The sequence below is a fragment of the Solanum pennellii genome, chromosome 3 (genome assembly GCF_001406875.1).
Source record: "Solanum pennellii chromosome 3, SPENNV200".
NCBI classification, from domain to species: Eukaryota; Viridiplantae; Streptophyta; class Magnoliopsida; order Solanales; family Solanaceae; genus Solanum; species Solanum pennellii.
In genome coordinates, this window is record NC_028639.1 from 573,561 (window position 1) to 591,950 (window position 18,390).

The 18,390-nt window shown below is 30.8% G+C and overlaps 3 protein-coding genes and 1 pseudogene across 3 annotated transcripts; 1 reads left to right on the forward strand and 3 right to left on the reverse strand.

Moving 5' to 3' along the window:
* Nucleotides 1–2,165: 2,165 nt before the first annotated feature.
* Nucleotides 2,166–4,103, reverse strand: LOC107012608 (iron-sulfur cluster assembly protein 1-like). The gene is made up of 2 exons (XM_015212486.2): nt 3,705–4,103; nt 2,166–2,576 (listed from the first exon to the last, which is right to left on the reverse strand). The coding sequence occupies exons 1-2, from the start codon at nt 3,990–3,992 to the stop codon at nt 2,430–2,432; spliced, it is 435 nt and encodes a 144-aa protein (XP_015067972.1). The 5' UTR covers nt 3,993–4,103; the 3' UTR covers nt 2,166–2,429.
* A 375-nt stretch (nt 4,104–4,478) lies between these two features.
* LOC107014684 (UDP-N-acetylglucosamine transferase subunit ALG14 homolog) lies at nt 4,479–8,906 on the forward strand. Its single transcript, XM_015214710.2, has 6 exons — nt 4,479–4,613; nt 6,029–6,243; nt 6,333–6,472; nt 7,463–7,609; nt 7,740–7,799; nt 8,444–8,906. Exons 2-6 carry the CDS (start codon nt 6,066–6,068, stop codon nt 8,618–8,620), a joined length of 702 nt encoding a protein of 233 aa, XP_015070196.1. The 5' UTR covers nt 4,479–4,613; nt 6,029–6,065; the 3' UTR covers nt 8,621–8,906.
* Nucleotides 8,907–9,479: 573 nt separating this feature from the next.
* On the reverse strand, nt 9,480–10,258 carry LOC114076358 (annotated as a pseudogene).
* Nucleotides 10,226–15,214, reverse strand: LOC107014683 (purine permease 21-like). The gene is made up of 2 exons (XM_015214709.2): nt 15,023–15,214; nt 10,226–11,507 (listed from the first exon to the last, which is right to left on the reverse strand). Exons 1-2 carry the CDS (start codon nt 15,057–15,059, stop codon nt 10,426–10,428), a joined length of 1,119 nt encoding a protein of 372 aa, XP_015070195.1. The 5' UTR covers nt 15,060–15,214; the 3' UTR covers nt 10,226–10,425.
* Nucleotides 15,215–18,390: the final 3,176 nt, after the last annotated feature.

Genomic DNA, 18,390 nt, shown 5'->3' on the forward strand with positions numbered 1-18,390 from the left:
TTATTATTATTATTATTATTATTATTATTATTATTATTATTATTATTATTATTATTATTATTATTATTATTATTATTATTATTATTATTATTATTATTATTATTATTATTGTTATTATTATTATTATTATTATTATTATTGTTATTGTTTAATTGACTCATTGCTTTTCACCTGCAAATTTTCTTCGTAGTAACTGATAAGTATGTTGCTTCTTTGTTCTATGCAGATCTAGTATATATATTAAGCTCTCCCACAAACATAGTTCCTTAGAAAGGTATTTGAACTTTTTTCTGTTCATTCTGGTTCTGCTCCATTCTATAATTTTTAGTAGTGTTAAAAGTGCTTCTGGCCCTTTATTAGGTATCCTCACATAGTGGGAGCTTAGGTCATCGTAAAAGTGCTAATGGTAAAATGCATCATTATGAGAAAATCAGTTAGCTTTTAGGAGAGTAAGGAAGAATGCGTTAGAATGTAAGGTGGTAGTAATGCAAAAAATAATGACACTTGGTCGCTGGAGTAACTTTCAGCTCTTTAGTTATTCATTGTAGCATGTTGCATTTGGTACATACTGAGTTTGTGAACTAAACTTCACAATCAATTATAATGATCTTGGTGAAAATAGTTTGGAGCCACTTGAAGTAGGTGTTGAATAATATTTCATCTTGTATCTATGCTTTGCTGATAACTTATGACTTGTGTGTGAGCTTCAAACTTTGCAAAGGAGGCAACTCTAGATTTGCTTAGAGTTGGTAACCCAAAAAAGTGTCTATAAAAGATAAATGGCTTCAACAAAATTTATGTGGAAATGGTTTTAGTTTTGACATTGTCTTTCTGGGTTGATCTTTTTGTTGAAACACTTCTTAGAGTCAAATCCATTATTTAGTTAAAATCTTCATCATTTTAGGACCATAAGTAGCTCTTCAGCCACATTGCATTAATGTATTCAGCATATATATGCACCATTTTGAGTATCTGAGAATTTCTTCATTTCCCTTTTTGTACTGTGGACTAACCAACACTGCATTTGCTCTCAAGTGGCTAAAGTAGGAGGAGTAATCTGTGACCAAAAAAGTACAAAAAGGGATATTGAACTATCTTCAATTTCCTTGTAGCTAAAAATATGCCCAAGTACCTGACCAGAAGAGCTATGTTGCATGTGGGATCCTCCAAAAGTAGTGTATTTTTGGAGGATCTAACACAGGTGCAGCAGCATTTTAGGAGAGTCTGAGCAAACAGAGTGCCTTAGCTATAGCCTCATAGTTGTTGAATCTCAGATTTGACAGTATCAAGGATACCACCATAGTGAACTGCACTTCTGGACATGTTATCTCGCAGGCCAGAAGCTGCTGATTGAAAACATTTACAATTTCTCTAGAATAATATACAAGCAAATCATCTGTAAAACATAGATGAGTGATGCAAAGTTGGCCTATATTTCTGCATTAGTTTACCATCTAATTTACAATAAATCCAACCTTCTTCGTTGTGCTCTCCAGTAAGATCAAATTTGCCTTTAATATATAGTTTTATCGTTGTCCTGCTGCTATTGGATGCATTAATTAACACCATTTTTGTTGCTCTTTTCTGAAAGACAATTTGGCTGATGTGATGTTATATGTTTGCTTACTAGTTACTATTACTGATAACTCATTCTCTTTCTAGTTCATAAACCCATCAATATAGATATAAAATAATACACCCCTTAACTTAGAGAGACTATTAGTCGTTGTTTGGTAAATTAGATGAGGAATAATCCCAGGTTAACTTTATCCCGGTTTGAGGTAATTAGCTAATCTTAGGATTGCTGTAATCATTTAAACTTCATCTGTTTGATATATGGGCACTACTATTTGATCACCAAATTCATATTTTTGCAGGTGTTTTTGGTGAAAACATGCTCAGAAGAAAGCTTTGGATCTAAATATAGTTTCTATACAAGTTTTAATAGTATTTTAAGACTATATAAATGCTCCACTTGTGCATCCAATAGTGTGATATTCCCATGGATGTATAAAGAATACGTTTGACAACTTCACTGCATCCTACTTGATAGTATAGCAAAATTGTAATGCAACAATTAGCATATGAAGATGATATTGTTGACAATTGCTTACCTACTTTCACAGTATTGAGATCAAACACATTCATAAAAGATTTAGCTCATATCTGTAGAGATCGATAATATCATAAACGTGAGGTAAATCATCTGTAAATAGGTATACCAGAGTAGAGCAATCCAAAAATAACAAAACAGAATCACCCTAGCAATTAACTGTGTAATTTGTCCACATAATTTACTATACACCAAACAGTCAAAGAGCTGATTAACATTTATGAGAATCGAACAGACACTACATACACAGATAACCTTGATTTTCATTCAAGTTCCTTGCACAAAAGACAGACGTTTAAGTTCATCAACTTGTACATCAAGCATCAACTGCAGTCTTTGAATGGTCACTCAAGTTTGTCTTCTTCACTTCATGATCCTTCAGAGCAGTCGTAATTGGACCGTCAAGTATCCTGCAATACGGCAATCGAACAGATGGACGATGGAAAAATGGTTTCCTATCTTCCTGTAGTAAAGTCAAATATGTTTTAACACTACATCTCAATTCAGAAATATGCAAGACTACCCGTTAATCTTTAAGCATGTAGCACATGCATCAACAGAAAAAGAGAAGGCCAAAGATATACATAGATTGGCCAAAATAGCAACTAATCACTCCAATTTTGAGAATGCACATCTACACACTTCAACTCTTCCTCATTGTGTCTCGTGAACACCTCGACATTTTTTAAGAGTCTGAGCAACATACGTCCCTCAGGTAAGAACAAACAGAGAAGGACCATATTCATGGATAATTCACTAAAATTTGGGTAAGGAGGGAAAGTAAAAGTTGTATCCAAAACGATCTGTCCAAGAGTACCTGTTAATCTTCAAGCATATTGCATAGGCATCAACAGAAAAAGAGAAGGCCACTATACTTGACATAAGAATACATTGATGCATTAACTTAGCCTAAACTGACACCTATACATTTTAACTTTAAGAATGCACATCTAGACGCCTCAATCATCCTCACTATATCGGAGAGACCCAAAGTTGACGTGACACCTAAATATTCAATACCAATAGATCTGTTCTTATAACCTATCTAATCAATGTTTCCCCACGATGTTCAGTGTGTGTCGAATCCTCTTTTTGAAGAGTCCGAGCACATAGTACACCACCCTAAGGTAAGAACAACAGAGCAGGACCACAACCACTGATTTGTGGGATCATTCACTAAAATTTGGATAAGGACGAAAAGTAAAAGTTGTATCTTGAAATCTGAAACGAATAACTTAAGACACACTAAACTTTAACTTAAACTATCTCAAAGTGCGAGTGTTTCATCCGATTCCCAATCTCACAGTATCAATATTTCGGTTGCTCAAGCTGGTACAGGTACGCTACAATGGAGCAGCTTACTCCTGACATGGATCATGGAATTGAATTTATACAAAAAAAAATGATTTTTCAAGTTTCTTAATCGAAATAAACTATCACTAACTATTTATCGAAACACAACTCATCTATTAATTGTTCAGATATGAAACTCAATAAATCGTGATACTTTAGATCATATAACAAGCAACATGACAGGAAACCAAATTCGAAGATAGAGATTAGGATAAACAATTTGAAAAAGAGAACATACTCCAACTACGATTTTCCCCGTCTTTCCATCGATTATCGTCTTCGCATTAGGATTATATGCGACAAGACTAATACAGGGAACACCACCCTTAAAATAATCTTCCATCCATTTCCTCATCTTATCACTGATTTCGACTTTGATTTGAGGTTTCATCATATCCTCACAAACCGGAGCTCCGACGACACCCTTACCAACATCCCGATGATCATTGTAATAATATAGCTGCCGCCACCGCCATAAGTTCACCGTCGATACACCGGAAACTCGATTTACGATTTGTTTCAACATCTTTTTAGATTTTGCCCTAATGTTTGATTAATTTTTACGAATTAGGGCGATATCCATATCTCTCTCTATATTTTTATATTTCTCGGAGAGTCGTATGGTCATTGATCAATAATAAAAATGTAATTTTACTTATAATATATTTAACGAAATATTTGGACAACCATGAATAAAAATATATTTTTTTAATAATATCATGTATTAAATAAAAACTAAGCGTACATTAAATTAATTAGTTAGGAATTATTTCAGCTCACAATTTTACACGTGTATAGTGACAAATTTAAAATTTAAATTAAAAGAGTTCGAAATTAAAATGTAATTTCTTAACAATATCCTTTAATAAATAAAAAATTGAGGATAAATTTTGAAATTAACTGATTGCGAATTTTTTTAATTCACTACTTTATATAGTGACAAATTCATAAATTAAGGTATATATATATAAGCATAATATTTGGGCCAGTCGGGTTATGTATTTGGGCCTTTATTCAAACCCGAGACCCAACTTCATTTAACCTGAATTTTTCAATGCAGATTTCATAGATGCATATTTGAAGTTCCGATGGACTTTGTGCTGAATTCCGATTGATTTTTTCGCCGGCCGATCTCAAAAGACAGCAGGTTAGTTATAGATTCAGCTCTTTGTCTTGTCGAAATAAATTTCTGTTTCATTGATTTTATGGGTATCTATTTTCTGAATTGGGTTTACAATCTATTTTTCAAAATTGTGTTCCAAAATTTCAATTTTTATGAATTAGGTTTGCTAAATTTTTATTTTGTTCCCACTGTATAAAGAAAAGTTCCAATTTTCTGAATTGGGCTTGTAAAATTTTGGTTTTGTTCCCACTGTATAAAGAGAAGTTTCAAATTTCATTTTTTTTCTGAACTGGGTTTGCAAATCTTTTCATTTAGTTGCGATGTGTTAAGTTGATAATGGCTTCAGCTATGATGGTTGTGCTGATCTGCCTTTTAGTTTTACTGAATATTGATTAGATTACTGAATATTTTTCTCAAAAAGAAATGACAAGTTGTGGTAGGAAATTGTAAGTGAAGTTATTAAGCTTACCAAAAATACGAGCACAGGAATAGCTGTATACAGTGTTAATAATAGTAGACGTTGAAGAAGCCTTATAAGAGTATAGCAAAGGCAAAGAGAGAAGATAAGAAGGCATGGCTTTTAGTAAACTTAAGGATGTAGGATGTTTGTAAGGCGGTTGTTTATTTTGATTAACGGAGGCAGCACAGACTACAGAGGGGAGAACCATGAGGTCTCGGACTCTAAAAAATACTAGGCAAATTCTTTCTATCTGCCCTAACTTTTGGTGGGCAGAGTTACCCGGTACTTGTGCTGGCGGGAGGTAGCAGGTATCTAGTGGAATTAGCGGAGGTGCACATAAGTTGGCTCAGACACCACCATCATTAAAAAAAAGGAGCTAGTAATTTTAAAGAACCAACTTCCTGAAATGCAACTTATTGAAAAATATGTGAATTAAATTAGTCTAATATAGCATAATGGATAATGAGGATTCATATTGCCAATCCCTGGTGTCTTTTTTTAGTTTTTATTTGAAGGAATAGCTTATTGATTGGTATGAAATGTTCACGACAAGTATTCTAGATTTGGGATGAAAAGTTTGAAGTCGTATACCAAATCCTTCTATCGATACTGTGGATTTTAATTTTGAACCTTTCAAATAAATTGATCAGTAATAACCATAAAATCCTAATCTCTACTCCAACAGACATTTGAGTTAATGTTATTATGTAAAGTGACTTCGATAGTTATTATATCCTCTAACTAATAGTTGTGTAGTCTATCAAGGCAGTTAACCATAGAGACTGTTCTGCGTTATGCATAACTATTCAAGCTTTTCGTTTAGGCGTTGTAAACAGAATATATCTAATCAATACACTTCTTGTATAATCGGTATTTGAATTTCCATTTGAAGCATCCCTCAGGTTAATGAAATGAATATCATTCACCTTTATAAGCTTGTACTTTGGAACTTATGCTGATTAATTGAAATGTAATTCAGGATCTCTGTCTTCAGCTGAGGTGCAGAGCTTCTTGTAATGGAGAAGGGAGGTTTTTGCATCTCCACTATGGCATCATCAAATATCGCCATTCTATTAACTATTGGTGTCATCACTGTACTTGTGATACAAATTATATACATTATTAATAGGAGCAGAAAGCCGCTTCACTCCAAATCACCACGATCCCTCAGTACTCTTATTGTTCTGGGTTCAGGTCTAGTTTTATGTCTGATAGTTTTTCTTCTGTTTTACTGCCTTTTGCTTATACTTGTTCTAAATCTTTGAAGTTCAACTATAATGTAGGTGGTCACACAGCAGAAATGTTAAACTTATTATATGTCCTTCAAACAGAGAGGTTTAAGCCGAGGTATTATATTGCTGCTGCTACTGATAATATGAGTCTCCAAAAAGCACACGTGTTTGAGGATTCCTTGCTCGGTAAGGTATAGTATATCAGTTTAATTTATTTGTCGGTTTTTCTTCCCCCCCTTTTTATCAGACAACAATATGTCGAAAAACTATGACTGGAATGGTGTGTGGTTTCTTGTGTCTATGAACCAAGAGATGATAACATTTTTGCATTAGGCTGTTAACACATTATTCTTGTGACTTTTCTCAATTCCTTTATCAGTTCTGAATTAGGCTTCTAAGTTTTCTTTTGATTTTGACACCTCGTTCTCTGTGTCCAAATATTTGATTGCCTTAGTTGTTAAATGACTAAGCCATCAGTCACCCAGCTCCATCATTGTTCCCAGTTGCTTGCTCATGCAGGTCAATGTGAAATGTTAGACTTCACTTTTTGTACCGGTAGAGGTGTTAAAGTGCCAAACTACATATGTTCAACATCATAAGCAATTCTTAGGAAGTTTGGCTTGAATATCATCGTAGTCTAAAGATCTCTCCAAATCAGAATGTGTTGCTTCTTGTAGAGCCTAATCTTAGAACTCGTAGACTGGCAGTCCTTATCTTTTACAAATATATCAAAAACACAGATTCATAGAAGGCCCAAAAACCGATTTGTGCATCCAGTATGGTAAATCACATGATTTGTCATATGATCAAAAGAATTGTAGAAAAATCAATTATGTATCACAATGCATCAAACAATTGGTATACCAAGTCCTTTTACTTATTATTTGCAGTAAGAGATGAAAAATATTTGTGCAAATGTGTTCCATGTATTTATGTAACATTTAGTTATAATTTCTGCATACAAGTATGTGTACCTTGCTTTTCGCCTCCGAGATAAAACCATAGTCTGTATGTTCTTTCAGATTGTCTATCTTAGGTTTGGAGGGGTGTTCATTCTCTTCTAGTTGTTTAGAGTATCTGAAATACATATGCTACACCACAGAAGCCTCCTCTTCTCTCGGAATTGATCATGATATTATATTCTTAATTGGATATATTAATAGGACTACCTCTTATTCTAGGAAGCGCCCGAGGAAGTAGGGAGAGCTGAATACATGCAGATATATCGAAGTCGAGAGGTTGGTCAATCGTATATAACCTCAGTTGGAACCACATTGGTTGCAATTGCACATGCGTTGTGGTTAATGATCAAGATCAGACCCCAAGTGGTATCAGACGAACCTCTCATCTTACCTTTTACTCCCCTCCCCTTTGAAATTGAAATCATCAATCTGCAGATACTTTTTCCTTTATATATCCTGGTCTTTTTATTTATCTATGTTTGGTACTTTGTCTCAGATTCTGTGCAATGGCCCTGGAACATGTATTCCGCTATGTGTAATTGCCTTCCTTTTCAAGGTTTGTTTATTAGAGAGTAATCTTTTGTTCTTTTAACTTATTTTTATAGTCAAGTTGGATGCTAGAATACCGATTACATGCAGAATATCTCTGTTAACGTCCCGATTTAGAAAAGAATGGATCATACTACCTTGAGGCTTGATCTTAAAGTCACGTCCATTCCTGTATTTTCAACTATCTTGCTTGGACTCTTAAAAATGCCAACAGTTGCATGTCGGATCCTCCAACAGTACAGTGTATTTCAGAGTATTAGAATGAGGTAATGCCACATTTTTGGAGTATCCTAGCAACATAGATTTCAAAGTGTATAGGACGACAACAACTTGGACCATTTTGTCTTTTCCTTGCCGGGTTCATAAATATTTGCCTAGACTTATCATAGCATGATATTGTTGAAAACTCTTATCCTCTAAAATTCTTGAGCTTATTTGGTTTCATGGCCTCTCCAAGCTTATGTGGCACCATCCCTTAAAAAATAATATGAACAGACCTAACAAAAGGCGGAAGAAAACTGTCAATGAACCAAAAGAGAGCACTTGACTACTCACAGAGTCACACCAATATCGAACTTGCAAACACTTTTAGTTTCTTATGATCCTTCAAGGTGACATTTGAGGTGCTAATTGAAAGTTCAACTGCTTCAGGTTTTTGGAATTAGGTGGTCATCGATTTTCTATGTCGAGAGCATTGCAAGAGTCAGGAAGCTGTCTTTAAGCGGTTTGCTTCTTTACAAGCTACACATGGCAGATCAGTTATTCGTGCAATGGCCACAACTAAAAGAGAAGTATCCGCGAGCTCATTATGTTGGTCGTCTTATGTAATATCAGTTTCTGATCTATTACAATGAGGTACGTAGTACTCGAGCTCTCTTGATGCGTTTGAAGAGTTCTGCAAATGGATGTAAAGGGTCTTCCTTTGAAAGAGAATATCATTGTTATCTTCTTGAGGCAAGGAAAGAAATTAATGATCATTTCGAAGTGATTGGCATCATTGTTGTTGTTATGCATATAGGTAACTTGTTAAAGATTCCAGAGAGAATTAACAAATATAAGTGTATTTACGTTCCACTTTTCCAAAGTTTTATATATGAGTAAACCTTTTGACATATTTTAATATGAATTTAGACTGGAAGCTCACATTCTCGGCATCAACTTAGTGGCAAAGTTGTCTCCATGTGACTTGTAGTTCACGTGTTCGAGCTGTGGAATCCTCCGTTGATACCTGTGTCAGGTTAACTGCCTATGTCATACACACCTCGAGATCTAGCCCTTTCTTGGACCTACAAGTCACGGATTTGAACTGTGACATCACCCTTTTGATACTTGTGTCAGGGTAGGCTGCCTACACCCCCCCCCCTCTCTCCCCCAAACGGTACTTGCCTATGTCAGAGATGTAGCCCTTTCTTGGAAGTTGGACCTACAAGTCACAGGTTCGAGCAGTAAAATCACATGTTTGATACTTGTGTCACGGGTAGGCTACCTATGCCACCTCCTCGGTGTTTGGCCCTTCCTTGCTTCCAGGTTCTAGCCGTAGAATCAACTGTTGATACCTGCATCACGATAACCTGTCTACATCACACACACCCTCTGGATGCAATCCTTCGTGATACTTCTCGCACCAGACTTTTCTCAGCCTTGTTTTCCAAATCATCAAGATAATGCTGATACATATATGACAAGAACCCCCACATAGCCAGAAACATAGAGATCACTTTAACACCACTCATCTTCTCATGCAGAAAAAAAACAGAGAAAACTGGTGCCATCAAATTCATAACATATGATTTCTTCCCAAGTCCAAAATCATTCATCTCTTCTCTCAAATTCCTCTACTCTCCACTTGCAAAAATCACCACCAAATTCGCGAAGGACGCCACTAAGGACTCATAAATTGTCATTTCTATGATCAATCTCAAACTTACCCTCTTAAATATTTTCTCAAACGATAGCCTCGTGACAGAAAGCATGAGTCCATAACCAGCAGATGCAGCATTTGTACACAAAAAACCAGTAATGTAGTTTCTCTTAGAGTACTTGTTACTATTACTTGAGTCATTTTCTTGAAACAAAAGGAGTGAAGAAGATATTGTGAGAAGTACTAAAGAGTTCACTATAAAAGAAGTGAGATATAAAGAGGAACAAGAACCAAGAAAGATGGTTTTTTTATATCTATATTATTGGTTTTGGTTGATGATAAATAAGAGAAAAGGGATGAGAATTGGGAATCCAATATTTTGTACTAATGAAGCTAACCATATGTTATTGCCTCCATTATTAAAATATAGTTTACCTAAGAGTGTACCAATTGCTTATTCATATTATTGGCTTCAACTAATAGCGACATTAAACAGTACTACCTAAAGGGGACTCCACGACATGTTGAGAAGTAAAGAAAAATATTGATTTATTGTAAGTGGCGGAGTAATCTTGTTGTCACGATTCACTTGGATTTAACCCCATTCAACATTTCTATCCAACTTATAGGAACTAGTTTATATATAGTTGATCACATTTATATGTACACTTCTTTAAAAGTTGGAAAAAAAAAACATAAAATTTACAATAGAATAAGAGTTATTCTTAGTGCATACCAAAAGAATAGTAGCGGCTGCGAGTTTTTCGAGGGTTCAACTAGAGGAAACTTCTCTAGAGTTTTGTTCTATTAATTCTTCCTTGGCCTCCATATAAATGAGATATTGTTGATAAATTTGTGAACCAAATCCCCAAAAGGCTAAAAACATAACCACCAACTTCAAACCCTTAACCTTATCATGAAGAAAAATCACAGCAAAAATTGGAGTAATTGGAGCCCCTAAGTTGTTAAAAACATTGGACATTAGGGGATTGACTTTAAAAACTAGCCCAATTGATGCCACAACATTTAATTGACATGAAATGGCTATAAATAACAAGATGACTAATTTCCCTAATTGGTATTTTTCCATCTCCATGATTAAATTCTTCCAATCTCCACTTATAAAAAAACCTAGTAGGATCACTATGCTTGCAACTAGGGTTTGGTAAATTGACATCTCTATAATATCTATGAACTCCCTACCCTTTATTATTTTTCGATACGAAAATTCAGTTAAAGAATACATCAAGGACCCACCAATCGTCGATAAAAACCCTAGTAAAAACTTTCCACTAGACGTTTCCCCTGACTCATTATTATGAACCACAAGAATGACTGAAGCAGCTATTACAAGAACTAGAGAGTTTACTATAACTGGGGTGAACTTATGTGCATTGTGGAATAAAGAGAAGATAATACTGAACCCTAGTCGAGTGGTACTAGTGAGAGAATATGTTGATACTTGAAGGTACTTTAGACCGATCGAGTTGAAAACACTAACCCCACCAAGTAACACACCTAGAACAACATAAACTAAAAAGATTATGCAAATATGGGGTTCTTCATTTCCTTTAATCACCTCAATTTGGCTATTATTTTTGTGTGACACATAGTATAGGAAAGGAAGAAGAATTGGGAACCCTGCATTTTGCACTAATGAGACTAACCATATACTTTTACCACCTTTGGTAAAATATGTTTTGACCAATAGTGAGGTTACTACTTCTCCAATTAGAGTAAAAAGGGTAAAAATGGCAACTTGGTACCACCATTTATGCTTGGCAAAGTAGGAACAATAATTAGTTGATCCACTTGATTCTATGTTGGAATTTTCATCCTCACATATTTCTTCATCTGTCAAAAAGATAAAAAGACGAGTTTAAGTTATATATTTCGTCAGTTTAAGGAAATTATGAACGATGAAGTCACCTGATATTATAAAAAATTTTCACAATGACATGTACATAACTCTATGATGAGAATAATTCTAACTAAACCAATGAGATGATGGTCGGAAATTGAAGCTTTGCTTTACTAGTATTGAACCTTACTTTATGGACTAGAAAAACTTACAACACAAATAATAGCGCGAAGTGCAATAAAGTAAGCTTTTGAAAACTTACTATACAAGTAATAGAGCAAAACGTAACGGACAGAAGTGATCACTTAAGGATTTAACTCATATATACTTATTCATATACCGTAATAAATTATTTATTATATTTCACGAATTAGATCATGTTAATTTAAGCAATATTACATGTAATTAAAAGAACTCCCAATTCCCAACTTAAACATGCTTTATTTTTTTTTCTAAAACAAGCTTAATTTTTAATAAAATGGCATTTATTCCCAAATTAAAAAATTACATTAAAAGCTACTATGGAATAATTTAAGAATTGGTTTGTGATAAGCTTTTGGAGTTTTCTTCATTTTATTGTTTGGATTAATAAACAAATCAACACACACCTACCGCACTATAATTTGCTTTTAATTCTTGTCCTTTACTTATATAAAGAAAATCGAGGATCAATAGAAAATAGTTATTGTGCCTGATAAAAGATAAAGGATAATTTCTACGTATATTATATTTTTTTTTTGAGATTTTATTTATAAAATTAATTGATGCATAGAAATTTTAATAAGTATAGTCTGAAAAAAGTAAAATTTATGCATATTTTACTACTACATTGAGAAATAGAACTAATAACTATTTTATCCGTCCATTTATATTAGTCATGTTGCTTTTTTAAAAGTCAGTTTAACTAATTTTTAATGTTAAATTAGATTATATTAATTTAATATTTAAAATCAAAAAAATTAGATATTCATAAATTATATGAGAAGCACTATAAATTGCATTTTGTTTACATATCGATATAATGAAAAAGTATATCTTAAAATGTTAATCAAGATTTTTAAAAATATAAAAACCCTGATAAATAATAATGAACTGAGAAAGTATTTCCAAAAAATCATAACTCGTTATTTTCTAATATAATGAATTATCATTGCCTCTTTTTTTATTACCCTACAATTATTGTCTCTTTTTTGGCTAGTTTCTCAAAATGTGGCTCTACCATATAGTAAAGGTCACAATTTTCATTGCCACCTAAAATGTCATTTCATGAAAAAGCTTATAATATAAATATATATAATATGACAAAAGAAGAAAAGATATTTAAAAGCACAACAATTATCACATCTACAAATAATAGATATTATTTTTTTCAATCACTGTATACTATTACGAGTTCAATTAAATTTGAATTTTTGAGATGTATGTGTAAGAATGATTAAACTATAATAAATAGGGGATGTGACCTTATAACTTTAAAAATATAACATATTTAATGAACCTTAACAAATTGAATTTATAAACCTTAAAATTCTGAAATTATTTATGTGTTTAATAAATACTGACATGATCAATTGAGATTACACCATATAATATTTAATAAAATAAGTGTTCTATAACGTGAAATTCTCGTTGTTTGTTTTGTTTTGAGATAATTATTTAATAAATAAACGTCTCCACCCACCCCCACCCACCTACCCTTCCCTCTTTTTTTTTTTCTCTTTCAATTTATGAATCTTTAAATCACGATTCAGAAATTATTTGTGAGCAAATTAATAATCTTGTGAGAAAATATAAGTTCATAGTCTAAAAGGCATATCAAAAGATAATAATGTTTTATCCATCCAAAAAATATATATTTGGAGAACTTCAGAAGTAGGAACAAAACATAAATAGTGGCCTAAAAATGAATATTTGCATTATTACAATTTCTTTTATTCATTTCTGTGACTTAAATTTAAGATTTCTGATTAAAGTGTTTTTAAGATTTTATTTTAATAATGAATAGTTTGAATATTTTTCTACTTCATTTTTTTTTAAAAATTTATCATTATTGATATGTTGATCTAACCGTACAAATATCAACACATGTTTGAGAATTAAAAATTTGAACAACTTTCTGATAGAGCAATCAAGTCTATAATTAAGCAATTTTTTATTATTATTATTTTGGAAAACGACCAACCAAAGAGATTACTTGTCAAATCATTTTCATAAAAGAAAAAATATATAATTATGAAGAAAAAAAATTAATAAACTGAAGTTTTATAAATGACATTTGAACCTCTCCCAACCACGAGCAGATGCAATCCTAAAACAGAAAAAAGACTCAAATATATTATCCATTTTTTTAAAAAAAATTCATCTACGTAATTTGTTTGAAAAATTTTGCTCGTTTATGTATTTTATTTTTGAGAAAATACTCATTTATGTCATAATTTGTTAAGCGAAATAGTATAGATGACTTAAACTTTTAACGTATGATATAGATGATTTTTTTTAAAGTTCGATGATGTATTTGAACCTTTTTCCTTTTAAAGAATGATTTAATTAATAACATGACCAAATCATTGTTAACTTCGTTCGTGAAAATTCGATGACATATTCGAATATTTTCTTCTTTTAAAAATAAAATAACTTTTATACTACAAATCTTGAAGATTCTGAATCGGCCTCTATCCACACCTACTCACCCTCGCTCTTGTTCCCATCCCGCCCACTACCCTACCCATACCCCTACCCTAACCGGCTACCCCCTTCCTTCTTATTTCGTTTTTCTATCTAGATTATATATAAATATTTTTAAAATAATATTTTCTATTCATGTTTACTTATCAAACATATAAAAGTTTAGTTTTTTTTAAAAAAAAATCTCTTTTTTTTAAAAAAAACATTCTCCTCGAAAAAATATTTCCAGTCATCCCAAACAGACCCTTAACTTAATGGCAAACTCTATGATATCTACAGTTGAAATATCAAAAAGAAAATTCCATCTCCAACAAACAAACCCATCTTATGTTTTTTTTTTTTCCTTTTCCTTCTGAGGTTCGATACTTGTACCGAAACCTAATTAATTTAATTACAAATCATTTAAAATATTTTTATAGAGAAAAAACTCACTAGCATGATTTTTTTTCATAACTAACAATTAAATTCGAGAACTTTATTAAAAATAAATGAACCTCAGTCACTCCCTAACAAACTATTATTTCATAACGAGGGCTAGAACCTGAGACATCTAACCGAAAGTGAAAGAACTTAAAACTGTTCCTTTGTAAAATGTTTTTACATAATCAAAACATGAATCGGAAGCATCTAATTAAAGGTGAAGGAACCTCAAGCAATCACGCACTAACAATTTTTTCTTACATAATCAGACTCGAATAAAATATATCTAATTAAATCTAAAGAAACTCAAGCAATTCTTGACAAAAAAAATCGTAACATACTCGAATTTGATATCTCTATTTTTTTTAAAAAAAAAAGGAGGAGAGAATAGATAGATACTAACTTGGGATATCCAAGAGCTTTTGTTGAATTTCTTCCATAGAGTTATCTTCTTTTGTTTTCCCCAAAATTGGGAAAGAAACATATAATATATGTTGATATGTAGAGTGAGAAGAATGAGTGAGAAAGGCTTTTAAGAGTACTTTGATATAATAAATTATAAGTTGCCTTATACTTCATGACTAATAAGCTTTTTGAAAAAATGGTTCGATACACAAATCATCTCATATTGATATAAATTTGAGAATATAAATAGTCTATTTTAATATAAATATTATTGACGATTTGTACTTTAAATTTGTGAACTATAAGTCATAGGAAAATAATTTTACTGTTGCATCAATGCTTTCCTTCACTACCAATAAGTTACTCTCTCGTTTCAATTTAATTTGTTTGTTTTATGTTTTCTTTTAGTTTGTAAAAAAAGAATATTTTTTTGATAATTTTTTAATTTCAACTTCTATATACGTATTTAAAATAATAAAATTAAATAATATTTTGATACATTCTAAACTGTAAAATTCAAAAAGATTCTTTATTTTTTTTAATTTTGTGTCTAAGTTAAAATTAGATACATATTCAATAAATTGAAAAGCAGAAAGTATAACTCCTATATTCAAAAAAAATGAAAAAAAATTAAAGTCAAGCCTGTCCATATGATGACTTTTATTATCAGGTGAATTATTAGTTGTTACTCCTTATTGTGAAAAGATAACTATGAGTTTGGTAACATGAATTAATTTTAATTTATTGGCTTTGTTATGTTGTTTTGAAAAATACTATATCAATTTATTAAATTTGCTTGATATTAATTTCATCACATGTGTAGCAAGATACTAATAAATATCAAAATTTTCTTAGACAGAGACAATACAAAATTAAACTTGGAATAGGGGTCCTCACTGATTTTATATATATCTCTTGAAAGGACATTATTTTCTTTTATTTATAATCCAAAAAAGAAATAGTAATAACAAATTAAATTATTATTTTTAATTGAAAACAATTGCTTTGAGTGTGATGTTGCTAAAGAGATATTTGATGTATTAGAATTTTATGTGTAAAGACTATATATGAAGGAGACAATAATGACATGTAAATGTATTAAAAAATGTTATATATATAATTAAATATTTATAAATATTTTATTATGACTTGAATATAAAAGTCTATAAAATTAAAATTTTGAGCATGTCGCTTTATTTTTTTCAGAAATAAAAATTTGAATTAATCGACTTTCAAATTTGATATTAAGCATCGAACGGGAATAAACAATGGAGATAGATAAAGCTTGTGATAAGGTATATAGTATAATTTTTTTCATTTTCAATACTACAAATTCAAAATAGTCAAATCTCAATACAAATATAAATCACCAGAACAATATCATATTCCTGCGATTAAAAAAATGTGATGTTATATACAAGACGTAAGAAACCTAAACGTAGGGAAAACGATGCTTCATTTTTGTCGACTTTGATTAATTAGGATAAGTAGATATTAAGTTTTTTAATTAGTCGCAAGAAATGTCTTATAAAGAAACCTAGTATGTTTTGACTCTTTCTTCTTTTTAATTAAGTAAATAATTTTATATTAATGCTTGTCAATTAAGTGGTTTATGATTTAGTGTGAGCTCAAAAAAATAGTTGACTTAGATTTAAATTATTATCATAGAAAGCAATTGTACGAATATGGATTAGTCAGATTAGTATATATCAAATATTAAATGAAAAAAATATATTAAAAAATGATACCAGGCCAATCTTAATTAGTCATATCAATAAATATTTATTCCATCAACACAATAATCGACTTTGAGCAAAATAATTGGTGCATAACGGGATCGCAAGTGTAAAACTATATAATATTTATACTGATAAAAGATGATAGTTAATTAAGGTGCATACAAATTTATTTTTACATCGTGATTATTTTTTAAAATATATATGATGCCTTAATTGTCCTTGTCCTCCCTAAACGACTTTCTTGTTATCTATGTACTATGTTATAGTAATTTCTTGCAAGAAGCATCCATCAATATCAGTATTTTAATTAAGAAAGTTTAATCTAGCACGAAAGATATATTGATCGATATTTTTGAAAAGTGAAAATTTATAAGAACTCAATATTTATACAAATTTAACAAATACATAACATATATTTTAACTTACATTCTTATTTGTAAATGATTGTTAATTACTATACATTTTAACCTTAATAGTTGACTAAACCAATGATAACATAATATAAGATTTAATTTTGATCTAATCCTATTGTTTTTAAAATAGTTTTTTCTAAAGGGTCTTGCTTAGTGCCTCCCCAATAGCTAGTATAATTATTGATATTTGTCATCATTATTTATGTCAAACATTATTTTTCATATAATAAATAAAATATGAAATTTGTCAGACATTGTATTCAATGAGAAAAAATATTTTTTTGTCGATAATAGAACCAAATTGTTGAGACATATTCCAAAGAACTCTTATTTTTAATATATGATCTTCTTGCTTATCCACTTTTGCCTCTTTGCTTATTTCCTATGAGTTAATGCTATTTTTGAACTTTAAGTATGAAAAAATATCTTGATATAAAATACTAATTTTTAATAAATATTATTTGTCATAATTTTAAATTTTTAATTTGAAATCTGATTTTAAACTTTTGCCTTTTGCTTGTTTCCTCATTAATTTTCTTTTCCTTTTTATTATTATATATATTAAATTTAATAATTTGACTAATTAAAATTATATTTACTAGACGAATTAAGATTATATTTACTAGGTTCTCTAAGGAGTAAAACGTTTTGCCTCGATTGTTTCTTATATTCTAAATCTCAAATTCAAGACTTTAATTTAATAATCAAAATTATTTCACCCTACATTTTAGAGTTACTTATCAGAAATTCGATAAGAATTTGTGTCAAAATTATCTAATAATTTCGCCTTTTCGACTAAATACTTAAAATCATTACAAAATTCATAAAATTTAAAACAAAATACACCTCTAAAAACTCAATAAATTATACATGAAAATGAGTGCTGTCATATAATTTTATTTAAAATCAGAGAGTTTATCTCAAACAGTAGTACAAGTATGTTTATTATTTTTAATTTTTAATAAGAAACAACTAGAGCATGTTTTTCTATCAACAGACAATAGCACTTCAGATTAAAATATATTATCTTGATATTGTTCTATTTTTACACGAGCAAATTAATTTTTAGTATTAAAATAATCTTTCTATCTTATAAGGTACGAATAAAACACACTCTCTCGTAATTATGAAAAAGGAGATTATCGGTAACGATTTATTACACATACTCATTGCCTCTACTGACTAACATCACTTCTTAGTAACGAAACAAAAAT